This window comes from Typopeltis vanoorti, chromosome 26 (genome assembly GCF_054136105.1).
Source record: "Typopeltis vanoorti isolate ZY-2024b chromosome 26, IOZ_Tvanoo_1.0, whole genome shotgun sequence".
Lineage (NCBI taxonomy): Eukaryota > Metazoa > Arthropoda > Arachnida > Uropygi > Thelyphonidae > Typopeltis > Typopeltis vanoorti.
In genome coordinates this window covers 31,552,741-31,567,818 of record NC_143574.1, presented here as the reverse complement: position 1 = coordinate 31,567,818, position 15,078 = coordinate 31,552,741, and the positions used below count along the sequence as shown (strand labels likewise).

Genomic DNA, 15,078 nt, shown 5'->3' with positions numbered 1-15,078 from the left:
GAGACACAAAGGTTCTCCACAGCCAAAGAACTTCCAAACCAAAAGTCAGCAAGGAAGTTCTTGCCATTGTCTTTTGGGATATGGATGGTGTAATCCTTACCAAGTACCTCAAAAAATGTGAAGCTGTTACAACAGCAGTAGTTTATTCAACAGTTGTGAAGGAATTAAAGGAGGTACTGAAAGAAAAATGCATGGGGGAAACTGAGCAGAGGCATGTTGCTTCTGCAGGACAATGCACCTGCTTACTCTGCTCATGAAACCCAACAGACAATACTTGAGCTTTCAACATCTGCCTCACCAACCCTGCTCACTAGACCTGGTCCCATCTGACTATTTCTTATTCCTAAATTTAAGGGAACACTTGAAAAGAACAATTGCAAATGATACAGCAGCATTGTAACAAGTGTATAACACTTAGTAGGAAATATGTGTACATTACATGGTTCTACCTTAATTCCTTCATGGTGGTTATCACAACTTTTCAGCACATCCTTGTATATCCATTTGTCATATGTTACTACTTTTTAGCTTGTATACTGCTGTGATCATTTACTGGCATAGCATGACCACAGCTATCCTTGCACCATAAAACACAAAATAGCAAGCAGTATTTACTAGTCAGGCTGGCATCTTGTGAAGCTAATAAATTTTTTCTCTTTAACTCATTTTTCATTTACTCTTATATAAAGTGACTTATTTCTTGAATAACAATTCTTGAAATAATTATTTACTGGTTTAAAATTTCACTTTAGTTTTACACAGATCACTAGCTAAATTATCTGTTTTATAAATTAATTCAAAGAAATTCAGGATGCATGTGATGAAAGGTGAAGTCATGTGGATATGAAAAGAATCCATTGAAAACAAACGAAGATGAAATAGTGTGGAAAAAGAACTCAAATAATTGATATAAGTAAGGAAGGGAAGAAGTGATATAAAAGAGATCACAGCATGGAAGATTTTGCAAAAACAGTAAAATGGTTGCAGTGTGAATTAATGTCATAAAGTGGAAAATTGAAGAATGGCATTGGTATGACAGAAGCTGATTCACAAGTGGGTTAACATGTTTATTCAATAGCATGGTATCTTAATTTGATGAATGAGAATGTGTTCACTGTACAGGCACTCACAACTACCTCTTTCAACTACAAATTCTACTCATTCACTACTTTCCAAGCAAAAAATCTAGTCTGCCCACACCCTTCATGTATTGAAAAAAAAATTGTGTTAATCTTATAGAATCCCTTTAGTAACTTATAAGTTCTATCAAGTTCCTTCTCCTCTGAAATATATATATATATATATATATATATATATATATATATATATATATATATTTCATCTATTCTTACATTAGCATTCCAGAACTGTCACCAGCTAAGATCACTCATCTCCAAAACCTCTCCATCTCCTGATCCCCCCCAAGAAACCCAAGTAACCAAATCTGTGCATATTATTATCATCCCTCTTATAAAGAGAGAGATAATAACCTCCCCATCTTTACTTGTCAATGTATTCAACATCCAATTAATCCTTTTCACTATTTTGCCAAGTTTTGCAATATATATCCTCTGACCTTCAAATCTCTGTCCACCATCACTCTTAAATCTCTACATCTAGGTTTAAAAAAAAAAAAAAATAGTAGTCCAAATGATAGTCTTCTAAGACTATAATTTGGACTACTATTTCAAAACTTTGAATTTTTTTTTTTTTTTTTTTTTAAACCTAGATGGTGCCATATTAGGACTTTAGTCTTGTGTTGCACACTGCAATTACTTTTACTAGCCCCACTGTTACACCAGATTGTGGTTGTTTTGCATTTGTAACAAACTTTGTGTTGTGTGCTCTGAAGATGCTGGATGAAATATTAGCTTTTAAGTTAATAAATAGTTTTCTTAACCATCTGTGTTCATATCAAACTGTGAAATCTATTACAAAAATGTCTGACGAACACATAAGCCTATCCATGCATATTTCTTGTCTTGTTTCTTGTTACTTATTTTAGTAACAAATTAAAGTGTTTCAGCATGGTACAGAGCCATGAGACACTCCACTCCTCGTTTGCTTTGATTCTGCTCCAATATACACCTCCCCCATCCATGCCAAGAGCTTCATATCCATTTTCATTTGCTGTAACTTATGTAATAGTTTTCCATCCAGTATTCTGTTAAATGCTTATGCAAAATCCAGCAGTATCCAGACATAACAATTTCCTTTATCCAATTACATTGTCAGTTTATTATAAAATGTGAATAAATTGCTAAGGCATCTAGACCTATCTTTTACAAAGCCATGCTGCACACCATAGAGGTATCATATTCCTATCTTCCCATTCCTTTAATTCTACTTTTAACCAACTTTTCTAATACTTTAACCACCACTCCCAAGGCACTAATAGATCTGTAATTTTCTGCTTCTGTTTTGGAGCAACCTTTATGTAATGGAGAAAATTGCAATATTGTTTGCCAGCATGTGCTAAAAGCAGTGTTTATGGTTATGGTGTTTTTATTACAGATATAATTTACCTTTGAATTAGGTCATCACCACTTCTTGGCAACAATATCATTTCGAAAAGCGAATAGTGTACTGACATTTTTACTTATATTTTTGTTATATTCCTGTCATTAATAGAATAGTTGATTTAACTGTTCTAATAACAGTCTATTATTTGACAATTTGATCTTTAAATATAAGGAAAAAATTTCTTGTGAATTTGTTCCACTGTTAAATTCTTTACCAAAATTATTTTCAAATAGTTGTTATACAAGTTACTCAATGAAATTATATGTTTTAAAAAATATATATCAGCTGAAAAATTTCAGGAATTGAAAGGGATCAAAATATAAAGCTGACATAAAATGTCTGGTTTAAGTAAATTTTTATGTCCTGGATTGACATAAAAAAAAAAAAAAACAGTCACCCTAATCTTATCTTCTTTACACTTCTTGGAAAGAGGATAAGATTAGGCTCACTTGCCAAAGATGAGATTTAGATTAAACAACTTCATCAGAGGCACTGCCTGTTCTCTTGTACATTCTTATAGCAAATGGAATAACATGCTTTTCAGTATCAGTGCTGTATTCACATTTATATTTTTCAACATGCTGAGCACATCAACTCTCCCACTGTTAACTGCAAAGTCTTCACCTGCATGATAACACTCTTGAAAAGTTATTGCTTAGTATTTCAACTGTTTGTTCTGCTTCTGTTATTTTCCTTCCATCAGAACTGAGTAAAGTTATCCTTCTATAATCATACTTATTTTTGCTTATTACATAGAGGAAAATCTCTTTTGGATTTACTTTGGCTTGCTTAGTTAATTTTCTCTCATATCTGATTTAGCCTTCTTACCATACTAGTAATCCTTCTTGGCTGCACTTTGTATTGCTCATGAGTATGCTGTTCATCATTTTATTTATATTCCCTTCATAATGTTTTTTATTATTTTTGCAGTTGCTGATTTATATCTCTTACTCATTCATTTACCCTGCTTGATTTATCCTCTTAAACCTGGGTATGCAGTTTGATACTGCCCCTCTCAAACAATCCCTGACCACTTCTCGTGAACTGACATTCTTTCCTTGTAACTTTTTATGCAATGACACTGCTCCAAACAGCTATCTGAATTTGTCGCAATCACCAGCTTTGGAGTTCCACATAAACACTTTCTTGACTGAGAATTCGCATGTTGAGCAACTTCCCTAACAAAGACTACATTGTCACTTTCTTCCAATTGGAACTATTTGCTACTGGAGTAAGGATTGTTCTTCTGATGCCTATTATTATGTCCAACACACTCAAACCCCTAGTCCTCTCTATCACATGCTATTTCAGGTAATCATCCCTTAGTAACTGTATAAATTATTATTATTCCCTCCGTGAAGTCAGCAAAATCATAGTGGGAGGTTTATTCAACTGACAACATATCTATTTTACTGAATCTTAAAGTCATTAACACTCCCTGCATTAACAACATATTCCAGTAATGCATTCCATTCACTAACAATTCTCCATGTAAAATAATTACTCCTCACACCCCTATTCACCACACTCTTACATATCTTCCAGGGGTGGCCTCTGGTTCTTCTCCTCTTGCCTTTGACTTTTTTATGATCCTCTCTGGATTAATCTGATAAAATCAACTCACACTAACTTAAACATCTCTATCATGTCAGCTCCACCAAACTCTGCAATCCACAGTTCTTCAATCTCTCTCTCTCTCTCTCTCTCTCTCTCTCTCTCTCCATAGCCAATGTTTCATAGTCCTGATATTATGTTAGCAATTCTTCTCTGGATCTTCTCCAGTGTTTTCACATCACATTGAAAACGAGATGACCATCTGAGAACAGTAGTACAAATATGGTCTGACCAGTGCTTTATGCAGTGGCACACCTGCCTCCTTATCACTACATGTTAGAGTCCTCTGTATCATAGAGGAATTACAATGTACAGTCTTTGCAACACTTGCAAAATGCCCTCTAAACTTCAGTCTACTGTCAACCATCACTCCAACATCTCTAATCATATCCACTTCCTGCAATACAGCACCATCAATATAGTACACAGTCTTATATTTCTGCACTCCAAAATGTAACAACTTGCACTTATAAATATTAAAACTATAATCCTGCTCCTTTGTCCAAGATGAAAAGTCTATTCAAATCTTCCTGAAGGAAAATGACATCAGCAGTACTACTTATCCTTCCCAAACTTTGCATCATCAGCAAACAAATGAAGATCCCTAGTCAGTCCACATGATACATCATTTACAAATAAGTTAAACATTGCTTCATACACAACCTGCTGGTATCATTCAGAAAGTGATCCATCTAACCAATACACTATCTATTCCCATCCTCTGATTGCACACACAACTTACCATGTAGTAATCTAGCAAATGCTTTTTCAAAGTCCAAGAATATCACTCTGTATGATTCTCTCTTATCTAACACACTCATTATCTTATCATAAAATGCAAGTAAAGTGTTAAAACAAGACCTACCCTTAAAAATTCCATGCTGACCATCACATAGAATCCTACACCCATCAACCTAGTCTTGTATTCTATTCCTACCCAATCTCTCTAATACTTTGACTATATATATTACAGTTATACAGACTGGTCTATAACTGGAAACTTCTACTTTAGAACCATACTTGTGGAGTAGTACTATTTTGTCTACTTAGAAATCTTGCCAACCGCAAGACTTTCATTAAATGACCGGTCAAGGACATAGCTAATTCTTGTGCACATTCCTTAAGAATACATGTTGATATGTCATCCATTCCCATAGCCTTATTAAATATCTAACCCAATCAGCACCTGGTACATCTGATTCTTTTACTTCCAATTATCCTAATACTTGCCTCTCTTCTATGTGTTGCATAACATCATTTACACCAGTATTATATATGCTGATAAAGTGTTCATTCAATAATTCCATTGCAACAGTTATACACCAGTGTCAACCGGCCATAATTATTTCTCTTGCTTACCATATAGTGGAAGAATTCCCTTTTAATTCAAGGGCTTTCTTCCTAGCTTGCACTTTATACTCTTCATGGATTCAATCGCCATCAACTCTGTTGTACCTTCTTCAAAGCATTTTCTTTTCCAATGCAACATGCTTGATTTCACTGTCCATCCATTTTACTCCTACTCTGTATTTGCTTAACCCTTGGTATGCAGCTTATACATTGCTTGTGTCCGATACTACCTTATGAATTTTTATTCACTGTCAACATCTTTTCTGCACAGCTGTTCTACTCAACATATTGATGCTAGCTACCTCCAGAGCTTTCCATAATCATCCACCTTATACTTCTACATATATCTGATTTTGGTTGTAACCTTTTCTTGTTTCACCACTTCCCAAACAAGTACCTAATCATGATCACTCTCACTAGCTGGTGGAAGTGGCAATACTTCATTAACAACTACATCTTGTGGAGTTTCACGAAATTCAAAACATTAGTTTCTAGTTGCATCAGTCACACACTGCTCAAGATATTTGTTGTTATTACGTAACACCTCCAAGAAGTCCAAGGATTCATCACGGGAGGGCACTCTGCTTCGCTACACACATCTAACCCTATCTCCCAAATTCAACAGACTCGCTTTCCTTATTCCCATACATTATCTCCTTCCATTCTATATTCCTGTAATTAGTCTCTCACCAATTTGCCTAAACATTTCACGATCAGTATTTTCTACATTTCCTGGCCTATAACAGCATCCTATCAGATAGCCTGTTAATTTCAACTTCACACCAAACATATTCAAAATCTGCACATGTACTCTCAACTTCCATACTTTGTAGACACAATTCCTCTTCAATCATTAACAGCACTCCACCTCTCCTCTTTTCACTTTCCTATCCTTCCAGAAAATTGTATATCCTTCCATTTCTATTCCTAACATCACAAAATCCAAGTTTCACTCATATCAATTCTTTGTGTGTACTGACTGAATCAATGCAACAATCTCTGCTCTTATTTCGAACACTCCTTACATTTATATACAAACATAACAATCCCTGTGTCTTTGAGGCCATTCTACTAGTACCAACATTCTCTTTTCTAGCTGCTATACCACACCTCTCTGTTTGGCCTTTGTTCATACCTGTCTTATCCTCATCTTTATGCATTCCATCACCTTGTGTGCTGCTGCAACCACATCTTCAACCTCATATCCATCTTTCTCCTGTAGTAAAATCTGTTTAGCTCTTGTATCCTGCTTCAAAAGTACCCTTTGATCATTAGCTACATTTTCTTGCTGATTCTGTGCCTTCTCAGCAAAAAATAGCTTTCTAAATTCCCAACACCAAACTTATTCAAATTCAATCCATCAACTTTAAACCATTCCAACTTTCTTTCAAATTTTCTCCATAGATTTACAAATTGAATCTCTTTTGCCTCACACAACTCAGCCATCTTGCTATTCATTATTTCTGCTCTTCTTCTCAATCCACATCTGGGACAACATGCTAATAATTTTCCAACAATACTATTATCCTTTATCTGCTAACAACTTCTTGAAGTCTTTATCAACATTCTTTTTTGGCCAACTAAATCATTTGTACCTACAACTACTAATAATTCTGATGCTTGCTCTTGCCTTCTCTACAAAGCATCAGTTATTTAATTATTCTATTTCTATCTTGGCACGTGATCTTTTCCTCCTTCCAATCTGTATCATCATAGGTTCCCAATGATAATTACTCAGCTTGTACTCATTGTGCTAATCTGGCAATGCATGCATCCACATGTCCCTAGGTCTATAGCAGCAACCAACAATATATTTTATCCTCTTGACCTCTATCTCACACGATATAGGCTCAAATGAAAACCATCTTCCTCGTATATAAAATTCATCTTAACTTCTATTTTAGTTCAAGTTCAAGTATCATTAGTAAGATCCTACCTCTAGTGCTTTTCTAAATCACTTAGGGAATTGAAACAACGTAGATCCGAATATAAATTAAATTATACTTTAATAAATATTTCCGATATTTCGGCAATGTCACATTGCCATTTTCAAAAGGAACTTACAAAAAGGCAGTTGCACACAGGCACTAACAATACAGTAACTGAGAATGAAGATATGAAGCTATCGTTCTCCTAGAAGTCCCGATGGTGCCCTCTGGCGGGCTAAGTACGCGTTCTTGGCCGTTGGGCTGAAGGTCTGCTGATGTATGCCTCCCAAATTTGGGGCAGTCGCATACAACCAAATTTGTTGAGGTTTGGAGAGTTTCTTAGGGCAGAGGCTGATTCCATAAATAATCTTTCGTATTTATATTTGCTCCGGTGTATTACTGTAGCTTTCTTCCACCGTATTCTGTGGCGTGTATCCGGAGCATGGTCTGGATGACTTCATATCTCCGTGGTCATCCAGAATGGCTATACTTGCAAAACCGGATGTAGTCCTTGTGTTCAGAAATTCTGATATTCGCTGTCCTGCCTGTTTGGCCAAAGTACGACAGTTTACAACTGCAAGGGACCTGGTATACACCAGGTAGGTCTAGGGGAAGTGGTTGGTCTTTGGTAGAGCGGATAAGGGATGCCAATTTTCTGTAAGGCCTGTAACAGGAGGTGAGGTCATGTTTTTTTGTGGGGGGGGGGGGGGGTGGGGGGGGGGGGGGGTGGGGGGGGGGGGGGGTGGGGGGGGGGGGGGGTGGGGGGGGGGGGGGGTGGGGGGGGGGGGGGGTGGGGGGGGGGGGGGGTGGGGGGGGGGGGGGGTGGGGGGGGGGGGGGGTGGGGGGGGGGGGGGGTGGGGGGGGGGGGGGGTGGGGGGGGGGGGGGGTGGGGGGGGGGGGGGGTGGGGGGGGGGGGGGGTGGGGGGGGGGGGGGGTGGGGGGGGGGGGGGGTGGGGGGGGGGGGGGGTGGGGGGGGGGGGGGGTGGGGGGGGGGGGGGGTGGGGGGGGGGGGGGGTGGGGGGGGGGGGGGGTGGGGGGGGGGGGGGGTGGGGGGGGGGGGGGGTGGGGGGGGGGGGGGGTGGGGGGGGGGGGGGGTGGGGGGGGGGGGGGGTGGGGGGGGGGGGGGGTGGGGGGGGGGGGGGGTGGGGGGGGGGGGGGGTGGGGGGGGGGGGGGGTGGGGGGGGGGGGGGGTGGGTGGTTAGACACCAGCTTGCTTGCATCCCCTCCCCAATACCTCTAGTTTCCCTGAATTTGCACTTCCAACTGCTCAATGAACAATATTTCCTTCAAACATCTACTTCATTCAAATACAGTCCATGAAGTTAGATCAGTGAGATTGTTAGAATGGTTTCTGTACTTTGTAGGAATAAATAGTTTTTGAATGTGGTTGCTGCAAACATTAAATATACATTAAAATACTATTTAAATAATGAAAAAAAAATTAAATTAAGTTTGTTTCCATTTTCACTGGTTGGATAATATGCAGTTTGTGTCTGTTGTCGTCTTCCTTTTTTTTTTTTTTTTTTAATTATTATATTTTGATGTTCTGTTTTCATAATATCACACATGATTTCATTCTATAATGCAATACTTTTTAAGGAAAAAGAAATGTATAAAACAGAAGAAGAAAGAAAAGAATGGCTGGAAAAGAAGCAATGTCTGGAAAATTGTCTTGAGCAAGCCGAACAACGTGCTCATGCTGCCGAAAGAAAGGTAGAAACTTTGGAGCAAAGGGGTAATTATTTTTTTTTTTTTTTATAGTAACTTCATAATAAATGGTGGTTGTAAAACTTTATAGTACATTATTACCATATATATGGTTTACAGGTTGGAAAAAATGAAGCAGTTCATCAATATTTAATTTAATAACTATAGGTTATAATCCTATAGTTATTAAAAAACTACTGAAGAAAGAAGGATTATGAATGCATCTTCAGTATAACAGCTGTTCTTATACCTTGCTGTAAAAGAAAAAAAACCTCTGTTTACCACAATTGCCTCAAGACCAAAACTTCAGCTGCCCTCTCTGTCTATACTGCAGCTCACAACAGTTGCAAAAGAATCAACACCAAGTCCAAGTCAGACTTTGGAAGGGCCAAATGCTGCATACTCACCTCCTACCCAAATGGTAGTTGCTCCTTCTGGTCCTTTGCCAGGGTCATTGGGTGCAACTTCTGCCCATCCAGGTTTCATTCTTGATTCCTGATGATACTTTAGTCACCTCACCAAAAGACAAGGCCAACTTACTGGCATCACTCTTCTCTTCCAGTTCCTGCATTGATGACCTGGACAAAGTACCCCCCCCCCCACTCCACAAAGAATAGCTCTGTTCATGTCTCCCATAGTCGTCCAACAAAAAGAAATCCAAAGAATCCTTAATAGCCTCAACTCAAACAAGGCAACTGATCCTGATGATATCCCACCTATTGTATTAAAAAACTGTGCCCCAGAACTTAACACCTATCCTGTATCTTCAATCTATTCTATTCAACTAGCATGATATTCTATCCTACAACATGAAACAGCTTTACATCACCCATCCCAAAGAAAGGTGATATAAGTCAACCAACAAACTACCATCTAATCGCTCTCACTTCTGTTCTCTCAAAAATTATGGAGATCATCAACAACCAACTCTTGAACCACCTAGAGGCATATCAACTAATCAGCATCCAGATTTCTCCATGGCCTACGGGCACAGACCATGGAGAAATTTGGAGAAACTCACGTGGTTGCCCTTGACATTTCAACGGCATTTGATCAGGTTTGGCACAGGGGCCTACTTAACAAACTCTCATCCTATGGTCTGTCCTCCTCACTCAACTGGATCACCAACTTTTTTACTGGTCACTTACTCTGTGTTATGGTGGATAATTGACTCCTCTCAGATTTCCCCACCAGTGCAGGAATACCCCAGGGTTCTGTTCTTTTACCAACTCTATTCCTCTTGTATATAAATGACTTGCTCTGACAGACTTCCAATCCTATCCATAGCTTTGCTGATGACAGTACGCTCCATTCCTCCTTTGCATTTGACAAACCTTGTAGTGCTCAAGTATTAGAATCCTCAAGATCTACCATGACCAGAGACCTGAACTTAGATCTCCTACTATTTTCTAGTGGGGCAAGGTCAACCTTGTGAACTTCAATGCCACCAAAACTCAGTTCTGTCTAATCTCTCGCAAGAAAGAGTCCCCCCCCCCCCTTTTTACCGTCAGTAATGCTGAGATATCCAAACAAGATCATATTTCTCTTCTTGGATTGACCTGCATCTCTGATCTTTCCTGGCACAACCATATTTCAACCATAGCTTCTGCAGCCACCAAAAAACTTGGTATACTTTTTTTCTTGCACAAGATACTATTTAACACCCTCACATTTGCTAACTCTATTCAAAGCCCAGATCTGCCCAGCCATGGGTGGATTTTGGCTTTGTATAGAATTTTGAACACCAAAATCCTTTCTAAGATTGCTCCAGTTTTGGACACCAAAATCCTCTCTAAGATTGCTCGATTCTATCAAGAAGAGGGCAATCCAGCTGATTAATGATCCCTCTCTCACAGATGTTTGGTTTCTGCCTTGTGCCTCTTCTACAGATACTTTTGTGGACAGTGCTCTGCTGAATTGGCCACTATTATTCCTCCATTCTCCTCCAAAATCATTAAAACCAGAACCATTGCTAACCAACACCCATTTACACCCCATCTTGAAACTCACCAAACCAACTACACTACCTTTTCTTTCATTCTATCTACTTCTGTCCTCTGGAAGTCTTTCCCACTCTGCCTTCTTCAGAGATTACAACTCTCAGCTGTTCAAGCAAAATGTGAAGAGACGCCTCCTCTCTTCTATTCCCCTTGCTTACACATGGCACTAATGTACTGTAGATCTTGTGTCCTTTCATGTGTGGATCAGATAAAATAAAAAAAAACCTATAAGTCTAGAAATTGTTATTATTACGTAATACCTCTAAGGATTAGAGGGAAGGCATTCCAACTACCCATTTTTACTGCTTGATCCACCAACTACACAGAATGCCATTGCCATCTACACAACTCACTACCCTACACAACTCACTTCATCCCACAGAACATCAACCACCACTGCCCTTAATTCCAACCTCCAAGCCATCCTCCGATGGGGCTCAGACAACCTTGTCAACTTCAACGCCAGTAAAACCCAGTTCTGTCTTATTTCTCACAAAAAAGAACCATTTTCCCCAGCATTGTTTTCGATAACACTCAAATTCACAGAAAAGACGAAATTTCTCTTCTCGGAATTACCTTGACATCAAGCCTCTCCTGGCATAAACACATCACAACCATTTTATCTTCAGCTTCCAAAAAACTAGGTTTTCTTTTTCGCTCAAGACGCTACTTCACCTCTAAACAGCTGTTAACACTGTACAAGTCACAAATCCGTCCAGCTCTCGAATACTGCTCTCACATCTGGAGTGGGGCTCCAAAAAGCTCCCTCAAAATGCTTGACTCAATACAGAGGAGAGCAATTAGACTAATAAATGACCCATCCCTCACCAACTCGCTTCCCCCACTTTCTTCTTCCCCCACTCGCTTTCCCCCACTCTGCAATCTGTATATTCTATAAATACTTTCACGGGAAAGGTTCATCTGAAACAGCATCAATAATTCCCCCACCCTGTACCAAGCCCATTGGAACACATACAGCTGCTGCCCAACATCCTTTTACAGTACACCTTGAAACCCACAGAACAAGTTTCTTCTCCTCCTCATTCATCCCTGCTACTGCAGTTCTGTGGAACTGCAGTAGCAGGGGGAATACGTCAGGGGGAAGACGTATTTCCCAAGGAATACAATATACATTTATTCTCCTTTTACAACCCATCACCCATATATGATACTAACGTACTATAGGTTGACCAGCCAACCTCCTGTATATGGGCCCAACATAAAAAAAAAAAAAAATGTCATCTAGTGTCCAGTACCACCACTAGTATTTTAGCTTATAAATTGTGTGTGTGTCCTCCTGGCCGGTTTGTATGTATATGGGATGAAAAACTTGAGTTTCCAGGAGAATAAAAAAGCCCTGCTACCTCCATATGAGATCTGCTAACTCACCTTCAATTGAAAAAGCCCATGTGAGGATCCAGAGAAAAGTACGTATTTTCCTTAAAAATGGGGTGCGTCTTATATAATGAAAGTAAAGATTGTTTCCTCTTTTCAAAGTCATATGCACTCCCTTTTATGTTCCAAGATCTTTGTAGGCAGTTAATGGTGCAATCAAATTGATGCGTGACCTTCACGTGACTTCTAGCACGTCATTGGCTAAGAACGGGAAGTCCCTATTCAAGTTTTATAATATCTTATCCGAGTAATCAGTTACCGATGTTTATCAGTATTGAGTTGACGTGTTGAGATATTTTGTGTTCAGTTTGATATTTCCCCGTAGATTTTAGTGATGGAAAAAAACAGGTGACATTCATATACTTCAAGTTACAAATTGCAGGTCGTAAAATATGCGGAAGAACACGGGAATAGGGAAGCTGAAAGAGATTTTGTACAATTTGCGTAATGAAAAGTGCGCGGAACATGGAAAAATTACGAAGTGGCCAGAACTAGAGACCGAAGTTTTGAAATGGGCGCAAGAAAATCGGCAAAATGGCATTGCCATTTCAACAAAAATGATTCCTACACATTAAAAATTACCTATTATTTTATCCATTTTTTTTTTAAATCATACTTTAAAGTTTAGGTTTTTCCAGAAAATTGTATTAAATTTCTTGGGTGCATCTTATACACCGGAAAATACGGTAATTGTGGAATGCTCCCTATCCTTATAGGGAGCATTCTACAATTACTTTTCGTTCCACAACTGAAAGTATGAGTTGCAAATTTTATTTGGAGAATGATAGAAGATTGTAAGTTGCTCAAGGGTTATATAGGATGGATACCAAGAAACCATTTTAACATGTGACAAGTAGGGAGAGAACCTAGGATCATTCATAGAAATTGTATAAGAGTATGGTTAAGTAAAGGTGTGATAATTTGATTTTTTTGCTTGTATGGTGGTGAATGACTGGAATGGATTGCTACAGGATTTTTGATTTCCCAGACAGTGAATGAGTTTAAGGAGAGGTGTTGATATGTTTAGTGTGTATAAAAATTAGTGTGGGTCTCCCACAATAAGTCTCTAGACTCCATGGAGATATCTGATGATAATAATAATTTGGAATCATTTTGTCAGCTGGATTGACCAAGTGGATGACATGCCTGCTCTCCGAACAATAAGGTGCAGGTTCAAATCCCACTGTTGGCATGAATGTTTGTGAATGTCTTTAAGTGAAAAGTGACTTTGGATACCTGAAGTAGCTTAAAGTTCCGTGTTTGATCTCTAGAGCAAGGTATCCAGGTGTGTGTGTGTGTGTGTGTATTTGAAATAGATTAAATGACTATAAGCTAAGAGATAAACTGCACAACTAGTTTCCTCTTCTTAGACTTCTTCAGATGCATAACATGAGGGAACTACCAACAAACATTGTGAGAGAAAAAAAAATCGATACATTAAAGCTTTAACTTATTAACGTTTGAAGCTGTTCTGTGTATCTCTTCATTATTGGGAGCATGCGCATATCCAAGGTCTCATGAATGCCAGAGTTGGATAGCAGTGAAATAACAGTCTGAGAGATTATAGCTGAAGTTAGTGTTGAAATGCTGGATGGAGGAAGATTTTTTTAGCATCTACAATCCTTCTTTCCAGTTCAATAATAAAATTTGATCTGGGGTAAGGTGGTACAGTTGTACCACCTTACCCCAGTCCTGAAGATACTTTCAGGTGCAAACTTTGTTTGCTCACACTTGAAAAAAGGATTAAACTAATTTTATTATACTCTAACCAAGTGAAAAATAAACTTTCAACTTCTTTCCAGTTCATCATAGCATTGAGAGATATTTTCCGATTTGTCCCATATGACTGGATGAATGATAGTTTTCGTCGTTAGCATCAGCAGAATTCAGGATGTGGTTCAACAGAGCACTTGCTCTGGTTCTGCCATATGTGATGTCTCTTTCATGTTCCTTTAGACTTAATTCAATGGATTTTTCCATCTGGCCAAAATAAAGTATGTTGCAGTTGCACTAAATATGGTAAACGCAAGTATATTTCAGGTTATGTTTTTGCTTGGACATACTGAGCAAGGAATGGAGTTTAAGTATAGGAGTGAAAGAAGTCCAGATGTTATATTTTTAAAGAACTTTGGCTAATTTTGGTGAAATGGAAATTTCACCAAAAGATAGAAATAGTAAAAAAAGCTATGAATACATAGCTTTTTTTACTATTTCTATCTTTAGTCTGGCGAGAAGGTGGATTGAATAGTAGCTTATTAACTGTTTTGAATAACCATTTTGCTAAAAGTTGTAAGAAGAAATTGAAGTTCTATGTTAAATCTTCTTCTTCACAGAGGAGGAGGAGGAAGTGAGTACATTTGCTAGAAATAATGCCAAGTTTTTGAGGTGGATAGTGATGGGACTATGCGTGGGGGTGGGGGGTGGGGGGGGGCAAGTATTCCATCTCAGTCATAATCAAATCCCTCTAATGCTATGACCAAATCCAGAACTCTCAATCTTGTGTACCCTCCACTACATGCTGCCTAAACAGTTTTCTCTCAAGAAATCCAAAAATACAGTTC

General features: G+C 38.8%; 1 protein-coding gene across 1 annotated transcript in view; it reads left to right on the top strand.

Annotated features, from left to right (window-relative positions):
- Positions 1-15,078, top strand: part of LOC150092461 (shootin-1-like) — a 253,303-nt gene that overhangs the window by 134,205 nt on the left and 104,020 nt on the right. Inside the window, exon 10 of the mRNA XM_090414949.1 lies at positions 9,015-9,150. Within this exon, the coding sequence (XP_090271075.1) occupies positions 9,015-9,150 (136 nt within the window). The remainder of the gene's footprint in view (positions 1-9,014; positions 9,151-15,078) is intronic.